A 17197-nucleotide genomic window follows, 5' to 3' on the forward strand; every position below is an offset into this window, starting at 1 on the left:
TGGTGGCACACGCCTTTAATCCCAGCACTTGGGAGACAGAGGCAGGCGGATTTCTGAGTTCGAGGCCACCCTGATCTACAGAGTGAGTTCCAGGAAAGCCAGGCTACTCAGAGAAACCTTGTCTCGAAAAACCAAAAAAAAAAAAAAAAAGATTTATTTATTATTATAAATAAGTACACTGTAGCTGTCTTCAGACACACCAGAAGAGGGCGTCAGATTTCATTATGGGTGGTTGTGGTTGCTGGGATTTGAACTCAGGACCTTTGGAAGAGCAGTTGGTGCTCTTACCCACTGAGCCATCATCTCTCCAGCCCTCCAAACCTCTCTCTCATTCCCTGTGTTGTTTCTCTCTCCAATTACTCCTCTCTCTCCCTCATTATGTCTTGGGTTTTTTCTCTGTCTGTCTGTCTGTCTGTCTCCATCTCTCCCTAATGTCCCCAGTCCAGGGAGGCATTTCAGTCTCCCTACTCTCCCAATAAACCTCTAACATGTTACAAGGCATAATTCTGTAATGGCACAGCTTGGCACAGGCCCCCCCAAAGGAACCCCACTTCCCTGCATGTATCCTATCATTTAATATAGTTAATGAAATACAAAGTGTTTCTCAAGAAGAGACAAGGAAGGCCAACAGCTGAGCTACTTACCAAGGCTATGTTGCAAAACCAACTGATGTGCTTCTGGTGCTAAAAGTGTCCCCCTTCTGCAGCAGAAAGAAGTCGTAACTATGCTTCTACATTACTAGGTGAGGAATGGTGCCGGATGGCACACTTAGCTTAAGAAATCACTGAAGTGGCCAGGTGGTGGTAGGTACACGCCTTTAATCCCAGCACTTGGGAGGCAGAAGCAGGCGGATTTCTGAGTTCGAGGCCAGCCTGGTCTACAGAGTGAGTACCAGGATAGCCAGGGCTATACAGAGAAACCCTGTCTCGAAAAAACAAAAACAAAAACAAAAAAAACCAACAACAAAAACAAAAAGAAGTGGAGTTGCTTATAAAGAAGCTGGCTATGTTTTGTTCTTTTTGTTTTTGAGAAATGTAGAAGACTTGGAAGTAGGAGTTAGAAAAACCACTGAATGTTACAAGCAGCACATAGTGAGCTGTACTAGTGGGAGCATGTAAGACAGAAGTGCTGAGAACAATCAGGACAGCTGCAGCTCACAGGGTTCAGAGATAAGCAAGGACTTTATTAGTAACTGATCTACAGACTATTCCTGTAATTTTTAGGGGAAAAAAAAAACCTGACTATTTGCTACCAGTGCCCTAAGAATTTCCATGAAGTTAAATTTAAAGTGATGCACTAATTTCTCTGTGGAGGAAACTTGAAGACAGAAACATCTGAGTCAGTTGCATGATTATTACTGATTAATCTTATTCAAGTTTACAGAGAAAAAGATCACCGAGGTGGAAAAATAAAGGAAATATTCATTTGCAGAGAACAGGAACACTAGAAAATTTAATGTTGCCCAAGGCATGTGTTGCAAAGATTTGTTTTTTCATTTAAGTTAATGTGATAGTTTGAATAAAAATGACCACCCCCCCCCCCAGTCTCAAAGGGAGTGGTACTACTAAGAAGTGTAACCTTGTTGGAGAAATGAGTCACCAAAGGTGGGTTTTTGAGGATTCAGAAGCTCAACCTAAACTCAGGGGCTCACTCTTCCTTCCTACTGAGAATCCAAATGTAGAACTCTCAGCTCCTTCTCTAGCACTATGTCTGCCTGCACTCCATCATGCTTCCCACCATGACAAGAATGAACTAAACCTCTAAACTTAAAGCCTGCTCCAAATTAAATGTTTTCCTTTTTAAGAGTTGCAGTGGTCATGGTGTCTCTTCATGGCACCAGAAACTCATTATACTGATTCAACTCAATATAAAAGTGAAGCACCTAATGCTATCATACTTGGTTCCTTCATATGATGGATTGATATTAAACCACACAAATATATCCTGAAACACAATGCATTTTCCATAACCTATTAATAGCTAATATAGTTCACCTTTCTTTGATAAGTCCTTGACAACAGCTTATTTAAAAGCCTGACATACAGGTATGCAGTTCAATAAAATGTTGCTTTGTTGGATATAACACAGTAACAAGTTTAAGGCAAAAAGAGATAAATTATTTTTAAAACTATGCCTACCAACTGAGGCAGTTGTAGCACACAGCTTTAATCCCAGCACTTGGGAGGCAGAGGCAGGGGGATTTCTGAGTTTGAGGCCAGCCTGGTCTACAGAGTGAGTTCCAGGACAGCCAGGGATACACAGAGAAACCCTGTCTCGAAAATACAAAAACAAACAAACAAACAAAAAAAACAACAAACAAAAACAAAAACAGAAAGGAAAGGAAGGGGAAGGGGAAAGGGAAGGGGAAGGAGAGAGAAAGAGACAGAAACAGAGAGAGACAGAGACAGACAAACAGGCAGGCAGACAGACAGACACTATGCATATGAAATAAGAGCATAGGCGAGTTGGGCATAGGTTACGCATGCACCTGGAAACTAAGGAGTGCCTTGAGTTTAAAGTTAGCCTGGGCTACAATGCCATGTACCAGGCCAGCCAGGGATACACAGTAAGAGCTTATCTCAAAAAAAAAAGAGAGAGAGAACCAGGTAGTGGTGGTAGGTGAGATCTGAATACAAGATCAAGCAGTATTTTTATGTGTGTGTGTGTGTGTGTAGATAGATAGATAGAGAGATGTAAAAATGTGTACATATAAGAGCCAAGATTTTAAGCTCTACTAAATATAAAACAAACAAAAACACTTTATATGTATTTATGTTCATTTAAGAAAATATTAGTAGTGATGTATTATTTTGAGCTATACAGTTAATACATTTGGAGTTATTTAAAATTTCTACTGAGTGCCAGGCAGTGGTGGTGCACGCCTTTAATCTCGGCACTTGGGAGGCAGAGGCAGGTGGATTTCTGAGTTCAAGGCCAGCCTGGTCTACAGTGAGTTCCAGGACAGCCAGGGCTACTCAGAGAAACCCTGTCTCGAAAAAACAAACAAAAAAAAAAAAACCAAGAAAAAAAAATTTTATATTGAGAAAAACGTATGTTTTCAGTATTGCCGTAGACAAGCATCTACATAAGACTGTCAAATTGATTGTTGTTTTATATCAAGCAACTTTTATAATACTCGTTTTTATTGTTATAATATTTTATAAATTTTAAAGAATATGACAAAAAAAGATATTGTAGGTATTGAGGGGGAGTCTCTGGAGGAGTTGGGGTAGAAAAGGAAAACAAGAATGTGATTTAAACATTATGTATATTAAAGAGGTCTTAAATCCAGAAGAAAAAAAAGAATGTGATTTAATTATATTTACTTAAAATGTTTTTAAATGTTAACAAATTCAGACAAATTGAAATCATGTAACTTTCTCATTATAATGCAATAAAACTTAAAAAAATAATAATAAAAATAAAAACTAAAAAAAGATGTGTACATATATGTTTTGGGGATAATTCAAAATTAATTTGAAATAAGTGATGCGTATGTGTGCATGAGAGTGTGAACCTGTACATATATCCTGGAGACAGTTTTTATAATTGAAGTAAGTCAGTGATACTTAGTCTAAATACAAATTTGGGGGAGGGAGGAATTTACTGCAGTGCAGTTATTGGAACTGAGATAAGCAAATGTTTTTAGTTAAAAATCTTTCTGCTGTGTTACATATTGAAACAACCTTTTAATTTTAAAAGTATAATGAATAAAAATCTTAAGTCTCAGGCTGTTGAGATGGCTCAGCAGATAAAAGGAAGGGCTTGCCACACCAACTTGATGATCTGAGTTTGATCCCAGGAACTCACTGAGGAAGAAGAAAACTACTCCCAAAAATTTGAGGTGACCTCTATACTCGTATGGCATGAACAGGCTGTACTTACACACAGCAAAAAAAAACCTTACTGTGTCAAATGACGCAATTTTTCTTCTACATTGTATCAGCTTAAATGGACTAAGATTTCATGCAAAGTGTTTGTTTGATTGGGTTTTCTTGTTTTGGTTAGTTTTTTTAAATAGGGTCTTACTTTATAGTCTTGGCTGGCCTCAAATTCATGGCAAACCTCCTAATCTCAGACTTCTAAATTCTGGAATTGCATGCATATACACCACACCTAGCTTACAAGTATTTTGTCTTCTTTTGTTTTAATAACCAACGCTTACTTTTAAAATACAAAATATTTCTGAGCATGGTGGTATATATGCTTGCAGTTGCAGCACTTTGGAGTAGAGGCAAGAGGTTTATAGTCAGAAATCAGTTTAGGCTACTTGAGACCCTGTTCCAAAACAACATGAGGGTGTGGTGGTTCACACCTATAATCTAAGAACTCAGAAGAACCAGACTACCAAGTGACCAGAGAATCTTACTCTTGTTTTTTGAGACAGGGTCTCACTTATGTAGCCCTGCCTCATCTGAAACTGAGAAATCTAATGGCCTCTGCCTCCTAAGGGCTGGGATTAGAGGCATGCACCACTATACCTAGCCTTACTTTGAGTTTTTATTTATGCTTTTATTGGAGAGAAAAAGAAATTTGCACCTTTAATACATTAATACATATTCATTACAAGAATTTAGGACTCTACAACAGCAAAGGTAATAATTAATAGTAAGCCATCATACATCGCAAAAATAATTTTTAAAATAACTTTACAGATGAGTGTATAAATACATATAATAGTCCAAGGGACTTATCTGTGGGAGTTCATTCCTAGCTCCCCAGTGAATGTGTAACACCAGATAATACTCAGCTCTGCAGTTTAAGTCCTCTTCTATCTTAGCACACTTACACACAATACAGAGCAAAACCAGCAAATTTCTTTATTCTTCCAATTCCTCGGACTGAAGACAGCCTTAATATAGATTTTAGCAACTGCAGCATTTTGTTTTTCTTCCTTTTTATCGAGAACCTGCCCATCCTGGTGGCCCAGGTCTGTAAACCCAACAACTTGTAGGCTAAAAGAGGAAGACCACATGTTCAAGGCCAGTAAATTATAGAAACCTAGCTCAAAAAGATGTGTGGGGAGAGAGGTAACTGTGGCTATGGCTCAGTGGTAGAACATCTGCCTAGCATGTTCTACCACTAGCATGAAACCACAGACTTGATGACTGGTATCCCCTGAAAAAACAAAAACACACACATCCAACAACATTCACCAGGCGTAATGACTCATGTCTGTAATCCCAGTACTCAGAAACTGATGCAGGAGGATTAGCATTGGTTCAAGGCTAAACAGTGAGTTCCAAAGTAGTAAGAGCTATAGATTGAAAATCTGTCTCAAAAACCAAAAACAAGTAGGGCACAGTGGTGCATTACCTTAATCCCAGCACTTCAGAGGCAGAAGAAAATGGATCTCTAGTTGCAGCCCAACCTGGTTTACATTGTGAATTCTAAGTCAGCCAAGACTACAGTGAGTTTGTCTCAAAAAACCTACCAACCAACCAACCAAGAAACTCTTCCTACTACTATATTATGGCTCTTTTGCATTTGTTTTGTTTTGTTTGAAAATAAGATGATGCTAAATTACATAAGCTAACTTGGAATTAGATACACTGCTCAGACTGACCTCTAAAATCCTCCACCTCTATGATCTCTAGTGCTAATTATCAGTATGAGCTGCTGCACCTATTTCCAAAAGCTATGCTCCAAAGCAACTATCTATAGGAAATAAGAAAGACTAGGAGGCCAGAACCTCAACCAAACATTCTCAATTTATTCTTAACTACAAAAATGTAATAAAATACGAAGTAAACATTCTCATGTCCATCAAACAGAGCATCTTGGTTTACCCTTGAGAGCAATCCTTTCTTCTCCTAGCTCCTTTAGCATTACTAGAAAAAGCAGAACTTACAAAACGTTATTACATGCAACACCTACTTGTAATAAAACAGAATGGTCACTTAAACAGGAGTTACAAACACTTGTTGTGAGCTGCCATGTGGCTGCTGAGCACGCACGCACACACACACACACACACACACACACACAGATCCTCTGCGTTTCTTCAATCCTATTGTCAAAGACTTGCTCATATCCAGCATGGACTGGTAGGTTAGAAAACTTCCCAAATTAGTCCAACTTCAGACATGAGCAGGAGGTGTTAAGCAACAGTGGAAAGAAGCAACAGGAGAGTAGTTGTGCAAAGGAAATTTCATTCTAGAGGCTCAAGGGGATAAGTGGATACACACATTTCCAAGAACAGACCATGGTAGGGGAGGAGAGGGGAGAAAACGACCTGGGAAATGAAGCCACAGAGAACCCCCAGAGGCAGAAGGGCTAAATGTTACGTGTGGGCACTGGGAAAGCAGCAACTACAGGGCTGAAGGAGTGAAATAAGTGCTTCACTTTAGCTACTTCTCCCATTCTTCCCTTCAAGTTAAGTTCTTCAAACACACTTCTCTGCACTTCTTCCAACTTTGTTCCCAGCTCTGCAGAACTGCTAAACACTGAAATTGCCCTTTATGCCATCTGCTGATCTTCTGGCAGCTCAATCCAATGATTGTATTTGCTCCACCTGTAGCACGTGGCCCCGTGGACTATCAACTCTCCCTATTTATTACTATCTCCAGTCTTTACTGTATGCAAGCTTCCTCTCTCCACTTTTAAAAACACAGCTAGCAAGGAAAAAGACATCCTTGGTCTTCAGCATTTCCAAACCATTTATATGTGACCTGGGTAAAATTTTTTGATTTTGTTTTGTTTCTTCAAGACAATTCACAATATTTCACTATGTAGGTCAGACTGGCCTTGAATTCTTGGAGACCAGCCTGCTTCCGCCTCCTAAGAACTGGGTGGGATCGAGGTATGTGCTACACACCTGGCTACCAGGATAATCTTGATGAATAGGGCCTAGTCATCTCAAATCTTAAACATAACCTATATGCTCATATTTTCTAATTGTATTTATAGCTAAGTCCATTCTTCTGAACTCTACGTTCAGTTATTTTAATATCTTAAAAGTAACTCAATCATATCTACTTTAACTTTGTGCGTTCAGTGGAGGAAGAACTTGCATGCCAAGGCACAGAGGTCAAAGGACCTCTTCAGGAGTCAATTCTTGCCTCCAACCTTATTGAAGCAAGGTCTCTGTGCCATATACTCCAGGCTAGCTGACCTGAGAGCTTCCAGCTGATTCTACTGTCCCTTCCATTTTGCCTTTCAAGTGCAAGAATTAAAGACTGCACCACTACATCTGGATTTTTTTTTAACTTGGGTTCTCAATGAGCACAAGTTATCAGGCTTGTACAGTAAGCACTTCTCTGCATACCCATCATCCCCCCAGACACTTTTCAACTGGTTTTTTCTTCACTTCTCTTGTTACAGCCTATATTCAAAGGCTCAGGAGTTCAGCTTGACTTGACAGACTTCTCTGTGTTGTCTACACTTAGCCCTATCTAACCAACACAATCTTACTAAAAGTAAAAATAATACTTCAAGGTTTAAATTTCCTTAGTGAGTCTCTATTAAGAAATTCAAATTTTTATCTCCAAAAGCCTTCTAGGCTCTGCCTTCTTCTCCCACACTTCGACCTCACAGCAGGCTCAGCCCCAGACAACAGGCTGGGATTTCTCCCGGGGCAGTGGATGGATGCTGGGGCTTTCCCACACCCTTTCCCATGGAACACTCATTGTCTTCCACTTCCTCTAGAGTTTCTTGATGGACAAATCTGTCCATCAAGAGATGGCTCAGTGGTTAAGAGCACTGACTGCTCTTCCAGAGGTCCTGAGTTCAAATCCCAGCAACCACATGGTGCCTCACAGCCACCCCTAACAAGACCTGATTCCCTTGTCTGAAGACAGCTACAGTGTACTTACATATAATAAATAAAATAAATATTAAAAAAAAAAAAAAAAGACTGTTAAGCACTCCTTTCTCAAGAAGCTTCACTACTGTGGTGGAGAGATGCTCATCAGTTAAAAGCACAGTTGCTTTTCCAGAGACTAAGGTTTGACTCCCAGCACCCACATGGTGACTCATTACCATCTGTAACTCCAGTTCCAGGAAATCTGATGCTATCTTCAGGACTCCTAAAGCACTAGGCACAAACATGATACACAGAAATACATGCAGGCACAAAACAAACACACACACACACATACACACGCACACCAAAAATAAACTAGAAAAAAAACCCTACTTTTTAAGAAATAGTTGCACAAACACCCATTCACTCAGCATCCTTTATTTAATGCTAGCTTTTTCCTAAACACTTTTTTTAAATATTTTATTTTATTTTATTTTATGTGTATAAGTACACTATAACTGTACAGATGACCGTGAGTTATCATGTGTGTGCTCCTGGGAATTGAACTCAGGACCTTCTGTCAGCCTTGCTCGCTCTGGTCCCGCTTGCTTCAGCATAAGTCACTGTAGCTGTCTTCAGACGCACCAGAAGAGGGCGTCCGACCTCATTCTGGATGGTTGTGAGCCACCATGTGGTTGCTGGAATCTGAACTCAGGACCTTTGGAAAAGCAGTCAGTGCTCTTACCTGCTGAGCCATCTCGCCAACCCCCCTAAACACTTTTTTTTAAGTCAAAGTTTTAAAACCTTTTTATCTTTTCCATCACAATTTCATACATGTACATATACACTGATCATATTGTTTTCTATCCTCCAATCCTCTTCTCACTTTCCCACATGTTTTTGAGACCAGGTTAACCTCAAATTATGTACCCAAGAATGACTGAATTTTAATCCTTCTGCTTCTACCTCCAGAGTGCTGGGAGTCAAGGCATGCACCATTACACCTAATCTTGCTAGGGTTTGAACTCAGGGCTTCATGCGGGCCAAGGACTCTACCAATCGCCCTACACAACAGGGCCCTGCTTTTCACATACAAAACTAACAAGCAAACTGTTGCTTCTGCCAGAGAACATGTTGGCAGAGAACAATGTGAAGCCAGTTCTCTCCTCCCACCTGTATGTGGGTTCCAAGTAAAGCACTCAGGTTCCCAAGCTTTGGTTAGCATCTTTACTTGCCCAGCCCTACCAGACCCCTCACTTTCATGCTTTTATTTGCTTAGCCATTTACTACCTCTCACTAGGTTGGACCCTAATGAGTATTGTCTTTAAACAGTTATTTTCAGTGCCAAACACTAGCACCCAACACTTAAAGGTTTGAGAACATATGACCTTCAGATTATGAGACTGACACATTACACACTATACCAAGAGCTCAACAAGAAAGCAAAGTATGAACTTCCAAAGAGGTCCTCGAGACTCACAGAAATTATAGCCTTGACGGCACAGATGTTGTCAGCAGCCTTCTCTCTGGAAGGGTGAAATGGATGCTCCAGGATACTAAGAGAGCACTAAATCCAAACTCTTCCTGACTTGCTTTCCATTATTAGCTTCAGTGGCTCCTGACTTGCTTTTACTGTAACATCAATGTGCGTAGCATGGTTTTAATGCTCTTGGGCTTGAAAAGAAAGTGCCAGCACAGAACTACTATTCTGCTTAAACATCTTGGGCACTTGTCTATGGAGGGTTTCTGGAAAAGAAATTTTTAGTAAACGCAAGTTAAAGTGTATTTTTGCCTGTATTTATTTTTTCTGGCATTTACTTATGAAGGCTATACATGCATGTGGAAATCAGAGAACTTGCAGGAATCAGTTATCTTCTTCCATCACATGGGTACCAAGGATCAAACAAACTGTCAGGCTTGGTAGGTGACACATGCTCTGAATCATCTTGCCACTGACAGTCCTATACTTTTTTAAAAAAAAAATTATCTTTACTCTTAATTGTGTGTATGTTTGTGCACAGGACTGCACTCCCCATAGAGGACAGAGGATGTCAGATCCCCTGGCACTGAAGTTACAGGCAGTTCTGAGCTACCTAATGTGGACACTGGGAATTGAACTAGGGTCCTCTGGAAGAGTAGTTAAGTGCTCCTAACCTGTGAGCCGTCTCCTCCCCCCCCCCCTTATCTTTTGAGACTGGAGTTCATTAAAGCTGGAGCTCACTGATTCAGCTAGGGCGGCTGGCCAATGAGCTCCAGGAATCTACATGCCTCCACCTCCCCAGCACAAAGAAATACAGGTCTTTATGCTTTCACTGAAAACACTGAACAAATAAGCCATCTCCCGGAACTTCCAATTGTTTACAATCACATTTTATTTAACTTTGCTATTGTGGGTGCACACAAAAAGGCAGGTATGTAAGATAGAAGTCAAAGGACCATCTGTGAAAGAAAGGTGGTTCTCTCCTTCCTTGTTAATCAGAAGAACTGAACTCAAGTTTTCAGGCTGGGCAACTGTTAACCCACAGAGCAACCTTGCCAGCAAGATTTTTATTTTTTGACTGAGTCCCAATTAACCCAGGTTGATCCAGAACTCCACAGGTAACTGGAGATGACCTTTAACTCCAGATAACTTTCTGGAACTACTTCCTCAGTGCTAGGATTAAAAAACATGTCATCATGACTGGCTTTTGTTTATTTAGAAGTTTTTTATTTCAACACAAGATCCTACTCCTTAGTCCTGGGTGGCCTAGAACTCACTAGGCTGCCTTAACTCTGAGAGATCAACCTGCCTCTGCTGCTGGGATTAAAGGCTTGGGCCACCAAAGCCCAGCTGCAGGCTAGTCTTAAACTCACAACAATCCTCCTGCTTCAGCTTCCTAATTGACAGGCTACAGGATGAGCCACCATCCTGCATAAGTGCTTTTTTTTTCTGTTAAGTGGGATCACAACTTTCACTGACTTCTCAAAGACATTAATGACATACATGAATGTACTCAATTAAGACACATGTGGTGGCTCTTCCCTATAATCCTGGCATTTGGGGGACTGAGGCTGAAGGACTGTCACAAATCCAAACCTAAGAGTAATTATAGGCCAATTTGTGATACGAAGCAAGACCTGGTCTCAGAAAATAAAGAAGTTAGGCTAAATTAAGTTGTAGTATTAACCCTTGTTTTAAAAATAACAGTAGTAGTAATAATAGCTATTATTATTATTTTATTTCCCCCCTTAATTCTGAGTGTTTGGCGTTTTGTCTGCATAGGCACCGCGTGCATAAATGGTGTCCCTAAAGGCCATCGAGCTTCAGGTTCCCAGGAGCAGGAGTTAGAAACAGTGGTGAGCTGTTTGTGGGTGCTAGGAACCAACCTGGAAGAACAAGCTCTCTTAACCAAGAGCCATGTCTCCAGTCCCCCTCCCACCTTTACGTGTGTATGAGGCAAGCCTGGGCTAACAGAATGAGTAACTGAGGAAAGCGAGTGAGTTTATGACTTACTACTGGGTGAACCAATACAATTTCAGTTCCTACTGACTCACAACAGTAAGGTTACACCTTGCAGCCAGAACCTTATACATACTAAGCACATACTCTACCACTGAGCTTTTACCTGAAGTTAATAAAAATCTTTTATGGGGGTTAAAGCAAAGGGGAGGTGGTATGTATGTATGTATGCATGTATATACATATGTATGTATGTACATATATGTTACTTGGCTGGCCTAGAACTATGTAGACCAGGCTAGCTTAAACTCAGATCTGTGCTGGACATGGTGGTGCATGACTTTAGTCCCAGCACTGGGAGGCAGAACAATCAGAGTTCAATGCCAGCCAAGGCTACATAAGGAGACCATGCCTCAAAAACAAACAAAAATAAAATCACTTCACAGACCTCCCTCTGCCTCTTAAACTTTGGGTTTATAGGCATGTACCACCCAGCAATCTTCCTTCTTGATTCAGTACTCCTTTTGTCATAGGCAGTTTTAAGACAGCAGTCTCTGCTAAAACTAATGTAACCACAGAAAAGGAGACCTGCAACTTCACATACACAAACCCACTAGAATTTGCATTTAAGATTTTCTACAATTTCTTTCCAGAACTTTGACACTGGTAGTTAGACTAGGACTTCAATGCCAGCCTGGGCTACAATGAGACCGTTACAAAACAATATATAACATAACACAGACTCCACGATCTCCAGGACCCACATGGCTTAGAACCAAATTCTGAAAGTGGCCCTCTGATCTCCACACAAAACAAAGGGGCATGCCTGCCCGCCTGTAAAATGATGATAATAGAAAACTAGTACCTTATTCTAATGCATACTGATTCTGGCACATCGGGGTATTTAATATATTCCTTACTAATATGTTTAAGCAAATCTGTTCTAGCCAGACATACTGGCACAAACCTTTAATCCCAGCACTCAGGAGGCAAAGGTGGAGGGGCTGACTTGTGAGTTCAAGGTCAGACGGGTCTACAAAGCAAGTTCTGCGCCAGCAAGTTATAGACTGAGACCTTATCTCAAAGGAAGATGGAAGAAATAAGTCCTACACAAAACGAAATTTTACTGTCATCTAACTAAATGGAATGGTGAAGACCCAGTGTCATCCAGAGCTAAAAGAAAGCTTTCTAGCTGCTTCCTGTACTGCAGTAATGAGCCAAAACATAAGGAGACATACTTAACAATCCATCAATCACTAAATTTGATCTTGAGTAGACGTTAATGATCAGCAATGAATCATTTTTAAGGGGAGAAAGTTTTGCCTGGATTAAAAGGCAGCCCACACGCTGTAAAAAAGGTCGTCACACGCGTTCGTCTAAAGATAGGTAACGCTATTCTCTGGTGACAGAGCACGGCGGCGACCTATGGACATGTGGCTTCTTTTGGACCGAAAGAACTGTTGGGTTACTTTTGAGTGCTACTACGAGCACTGCACTCATTTGGGAAACGCACCCAACTTGCAAAGCTCATCTAGAGATCTGTGGCGTGCTACATACACATCTATAAAGTATGCCTAAGCAAAGGAAATTCTAAAGAGAACGCTACTTTAATCAATGATAGTAACAACCAAAGCCTCCTGTTGTTCCGGGAAAGCTCTAGCAGAAGAGGACCCGCTCTCCCGGAGAAAAGTAGCCAACGAACAGACTGGCGAGCCCCGATCCCTCAGGAGCTCTCGCGGCCGCTTCAGCTCCGGCTCTGGCACCGCCACAGGCCCCCGGGACACCGCGAGTGACCCAGACCCCGTGAGACTCCCGCTTTGCCCTCGCTGGCCCCGATCGGAGGGCTCTCTCGCCCTTTTCGCTGCTCCGGCTACCCAGCGCGCTCCGCCACCGAACATCGGCCGACAAGAACGCGGTCGGCGAGGAAGCCGGAGACCGTCCCACCCCGCGCCGGGTGCCCCTCGACCCTCCACCCAGCGCACTCCACGCTGAGGCCGGCCAGCCGGCCAGTCCGGCAGCCAGCAGGCGCCGCTGTGGCGCCGCCTTCAGAACCAACAGCCTACAGCCACTCGGGTGCTTCCCGTCGAAAGCCTCCCAGGGCTCCGGGAGGAACGGTCCGCGCAGGCGCAACCCTGACGCGGCCCACGCTCGCCACTTCCGCCCGAGCGGGAGGCGGGGGAGGTGACACGGAGCCGGCAGAGGCGCGAGCTCGGGTCCTCGCAGGACCGGGGCGCCGCGCGGGCCCGAGACTCACCAAGTATAACGGCTGCCAGCGACACTGAGCATCCAGTTCCTCGAACTCCCGCTCGATGGTAGCCGACATGGCGGCGGGGGAGCGCGAGCGGAACCACCACAGCGGACGGGCTCGGGCCCCGCTCTATCCGGGGAGAGCGCTGGCACTGTGGCGCATGCGCGCTCCGCGCCCCGCCCCGCCCCCACGCTGAGCCCAGCCGAGCCGGCCTTGGGGGAAAGTACCTGGAGCGTCGGACGTCAGCGCGCTGCCTGGGCGCCGCGTGGGTCGGACGTCGTGGAGGAGGCGGGGCGGGCGGGGGCGTGGTCCAGACCCTGCCCAGGTGGGAGGGGCGGGGCCGGGCGCCACCCTTGGGGCTCTGTTGGACGGGGTCTAGCTCAGGAGGTGAGAAAGTCCCTGGAAAGTCTCTCTGACCCGCTCCGGCTTATTCGCCCTTCCAGTTCTCCTTTTCTCCTTAGTCTTCAAGTTTTTTCTTAAACCGCAGTATCTTTCTAAGTTCTACTTAAATACCGTATAGGTTAGTCTAATGGCCTGTGTTCAACTTGGAAACACGTTAAGGTGATGTCAACCACAACAAGCTTCGTGCCCAACAAATCGCTATAGGAAAAGGGAAGGGAAGGCATTTAGTTGAACATGTCTTGGTTAGAGGATAACTCACAGCTCCAAAGTTAGTGTTGCCTGTTCAAAGCACGTGTAAGTCCCCTTCTGCGAAACGAGCGCCTGGCTCCGGAAATCATTTTGCCTCAGATTTAAGATAACTCAATGTTGGTGAACTCATGTGTTTAAAAAAAAAAAAAAAAAAAAACTTACCATCTGATAATATTATCAGAGATGTGAGAAAATGCTTCTGGACCTTTTGGCCAACAAAAAAAGGGAAGAACTGTGAAGGGGTAGAGAGGCATGAGAACTGTGTTGTCCAATGTTGGATTTAAAATTTTATCCACAGTTAACTCCATTCTGGAATTGGGAATTTAGTGAAGCCCCGTGTTCAACCTCAGCCCTGGGAACAAAAAGAAAAATCCCTAAATACAGCAGCAATTCCATTTCCCAGTGTCTGTTTGCTTACTTGCTCAGCAAGTGGGGCTAGTGGCCGCTGTGGAGTGGGAAGCACAAACAGAATGTGTCATCAAGGAACATTCTTTGGTTTGATTGGTTGGGGTTGGGGTTGGGTTTTGTTTTGTTTTGTTTTTGATGAGTTGGTTGGTTTTATTTTGAAAAGGTCTCAAAGGCCAACCCAACCTCCAAGCTATGGCTTCTACTTGCAAAATGAGCCCAGGGCCTTGTATATGCTAAGCAAACGCTCTTACTCAGCTAGAGCCCCAGCTCTTTCTTTCTTTTCTCCTTTCTTTCTTTATTTTGTTTGTTTGGTTGGTTGGTTGGTTGGTTGGGTTTTTTTTGGTTTTTGGTTTTTTTTTGGTTTTTGGTTTTTGGTTTTTCGAGACAGGGTTTCTCTGTATAGCCCTGGCTGTCTTGGAACTCACTCTGTAGACCAGGCTGGCCTCGAACTCAGAAATCCGCCTGCTTCTGCCTCCCAAGTGCTGGGATTAAAGGCGTGTACCCACCACCACCCAGCCCTTTCTTTCTTTCTTTTTCTTTTTCTCTCTTTTTTTTTTCAATTTAGGCTGACTCATCAGTTCAAAGTACTGGGTACTATTTCAGAAGACTGGTATGGCTAATCACAACCATCTCTAATTCCAGTCCCAGGGGCCTGATGCCCTCTTCTAGTCTCCACAAACACCAGGCACACACTTGGTGCACATACATGCCTGAAAAATAATCCTGTGCATAAAAGTTATTCTTTTTTATATTTTAATTTTACGGTCTCACTAAGTTCAGCAGACTGATCTTGAACTTGTTCAGAAACTGAATCAAACCTGTACTTGCAATTCTCCAAGTGGCTGGGATTATAGGCCTGGCTTGTGTGGCTTTTGTTTCGTTTTGTTTTGGTGGGGTATTACATTGTAGTCCAGTACAGTCTTAAACTTGACATCCTCCTGCCTCTGCCTCCCAAGCACTAGAATTAAAGGCTTATGTAACATATTCCTGACAACATTACTGTTTTTCAGGAAGGATAAACAAGCTGATTAGTCTAAGTCAAGCAGCAGACTTACACAGTCATCCAGTATGTCCATAGTTCACAATGGCTGGTAGATGGGGGGAAATGATGGTGTTGTCCCCAAGTGATGCTCAGCTCTGAAAGGGCCAGATGTATTGGATGTCTGCATTTACATGAAGTTCAAGAGCAGAGTAGTGAGTAATGCTGGGGCAGCCGGAATGGTCGAGGGGTATTGGTTGTTCCAGAATCTTAAGGATATTTTACATCCTTAAGAACAGTATTATACGTCATATACTCATATTTTGTGTATATTAATCAATGAGCTGCACATGTAAGATTTTTTTAACTTTGTGCCAACCTCAATAAAATTACAAAGTTTAAAAAGTTATGGCTATTTTACTTAGAAATGGTAGCCACATAGAGTATCTCACTTTGTATTTAATAGGTTAATGCCACCTCCTGAATATAACAAGATTGTGACGTCTCCAAAGCCACATAAGGCATTTTGATTCTCTGAAGTTGCTAGCAGCTACAGAGTACAGCTGTGAGACCCACATAGGTTTAGGACAAGAACTCTACTCATGCTTTATTTCGAACCCATAACATATATCTGATGCTTAATCTTACAAAATGGCCCTCCACACTTTGGGCCCTCTGTCTGCTGGCTTCTGTTAGGCTGGTTAAGTATCTTACAGCAATGCTGTTGACTGCCCACCCAGTGTGGTAGTACATGCCATTAATCTCAGCAGTCTGGAGGCAGAGGCAGGAGATCTCTTGTGACTTCAAGGCCATCCTGGTCTACATAGTGAGTTGTAGGCCAACCAGAGCTACAAAATGAGAACCTGGCCGGGCATTGTGGCAGACAGCTTTAATCCCAGCACTTAAAAGGCAGAGGCAATTGGATCTCCAAGTTCAAGATTAGCCTGGTCTAAGAGCAAGTTCCAGGACAGCCAGGGCTATACAGAGAAACCCTATCTTACAATAAGTAAGTAAAAAAACAAAGACCAAACATTATGGCCTGGAGAGTTGGCTCAGCAGTTAAGAGAACCTGTTACTCTTGCAGAGGACCTAGGTTGAGTTACCAGTGCCCTGGTGGTGACTCACAACCTTCTGAAGCTCCAGCTCTAGGGGATTTGACACCCTCTTCTGACCTCACCCGCCAGCCATATTCCAGCGCACATACATGCAGACAGAACATTCACACACATAAAGTGGATCTTGGTGGGGGGATTTTAATGTAAGTAGGCAAACAAAAATCTTTCAGTCAGCTAGGTTAGGAGCCCCTGATCGTACCCCAGCACCCAGGCATGAGGATTGGAAAGTCAAGGCAAGCTTAAGCCATATGAGATCCTATCTCAAACTACCATTGAAAATATCATTGAATAACTCCTAGCTCAACTACAGAAATACGTTGCAGTCACTCAAATGCATTATCATTCATTCATTTGTCCTAATACCTAAATGAGCTGCCTATCTTTGTTTGTTTGTTTACTTTAAGCAAGCAAACACAGGTCTCATCAAGAAGTGCTGGCTAGCTTGGAACTTACTATGTAGACCAGCCTGGCTTCAACTCAGAGAGATCCTCCCACCTCTGCCTTCCGAGTGCTGGGATTTTAAAGTCTTTTGCTACTTTACCTAGCACAAAAGTTTTTGGTTTTTTTGGTTTTTGTTTTTTTTAAGATTATTTATTTATTTTATGTATATGAG

General features: G+C 42.7%; 1 protein-coding gene across 2 annotated transcripts in view; it reads right to left on the minus strand.

Annotated features, from left to right (window-relative positions):
* Positions 1-13694, minus strand: part of Ptpn2 (protein tyrosine phosphatase non-receptor type 2) — a 66134-nt gene extending 52440 nt beyond the window's left edge. For both annotated transcript variants that reach the window (XM_031365945.1, XM_031365944.1), the window contains exon 1: positions 13438-13694. In XM_031365945.1, coding sequence (XP_031221805.1) covers positions 13438-13506 — 69 coding nt within the window. In that variant the 5' untranslated portion in view covers positions 13507-13694. The remainder of the gene's footprint in view (positions 1-13437) is intronic.
* Between the last annotated feature and the right edge of the window lie 3503 nt (positions 13695-17197).

This window comes from Mastomys coucha, unplaced genomic scaffold (assembly GCF_008632895.1).
Source record: "Mastomys coucha isolate ucsf_1 unplaced genomic scaffold, UCSF_Mcou_1 pScaffold13, whole genome shotgun sequence".
In the NCBI taxonomy this organism is placed as follows: Eukaryota; Metazoa; Chordata; class Mammalia; order Rodentia; family Muridae; genus Mastomys; species Mastomys coucha.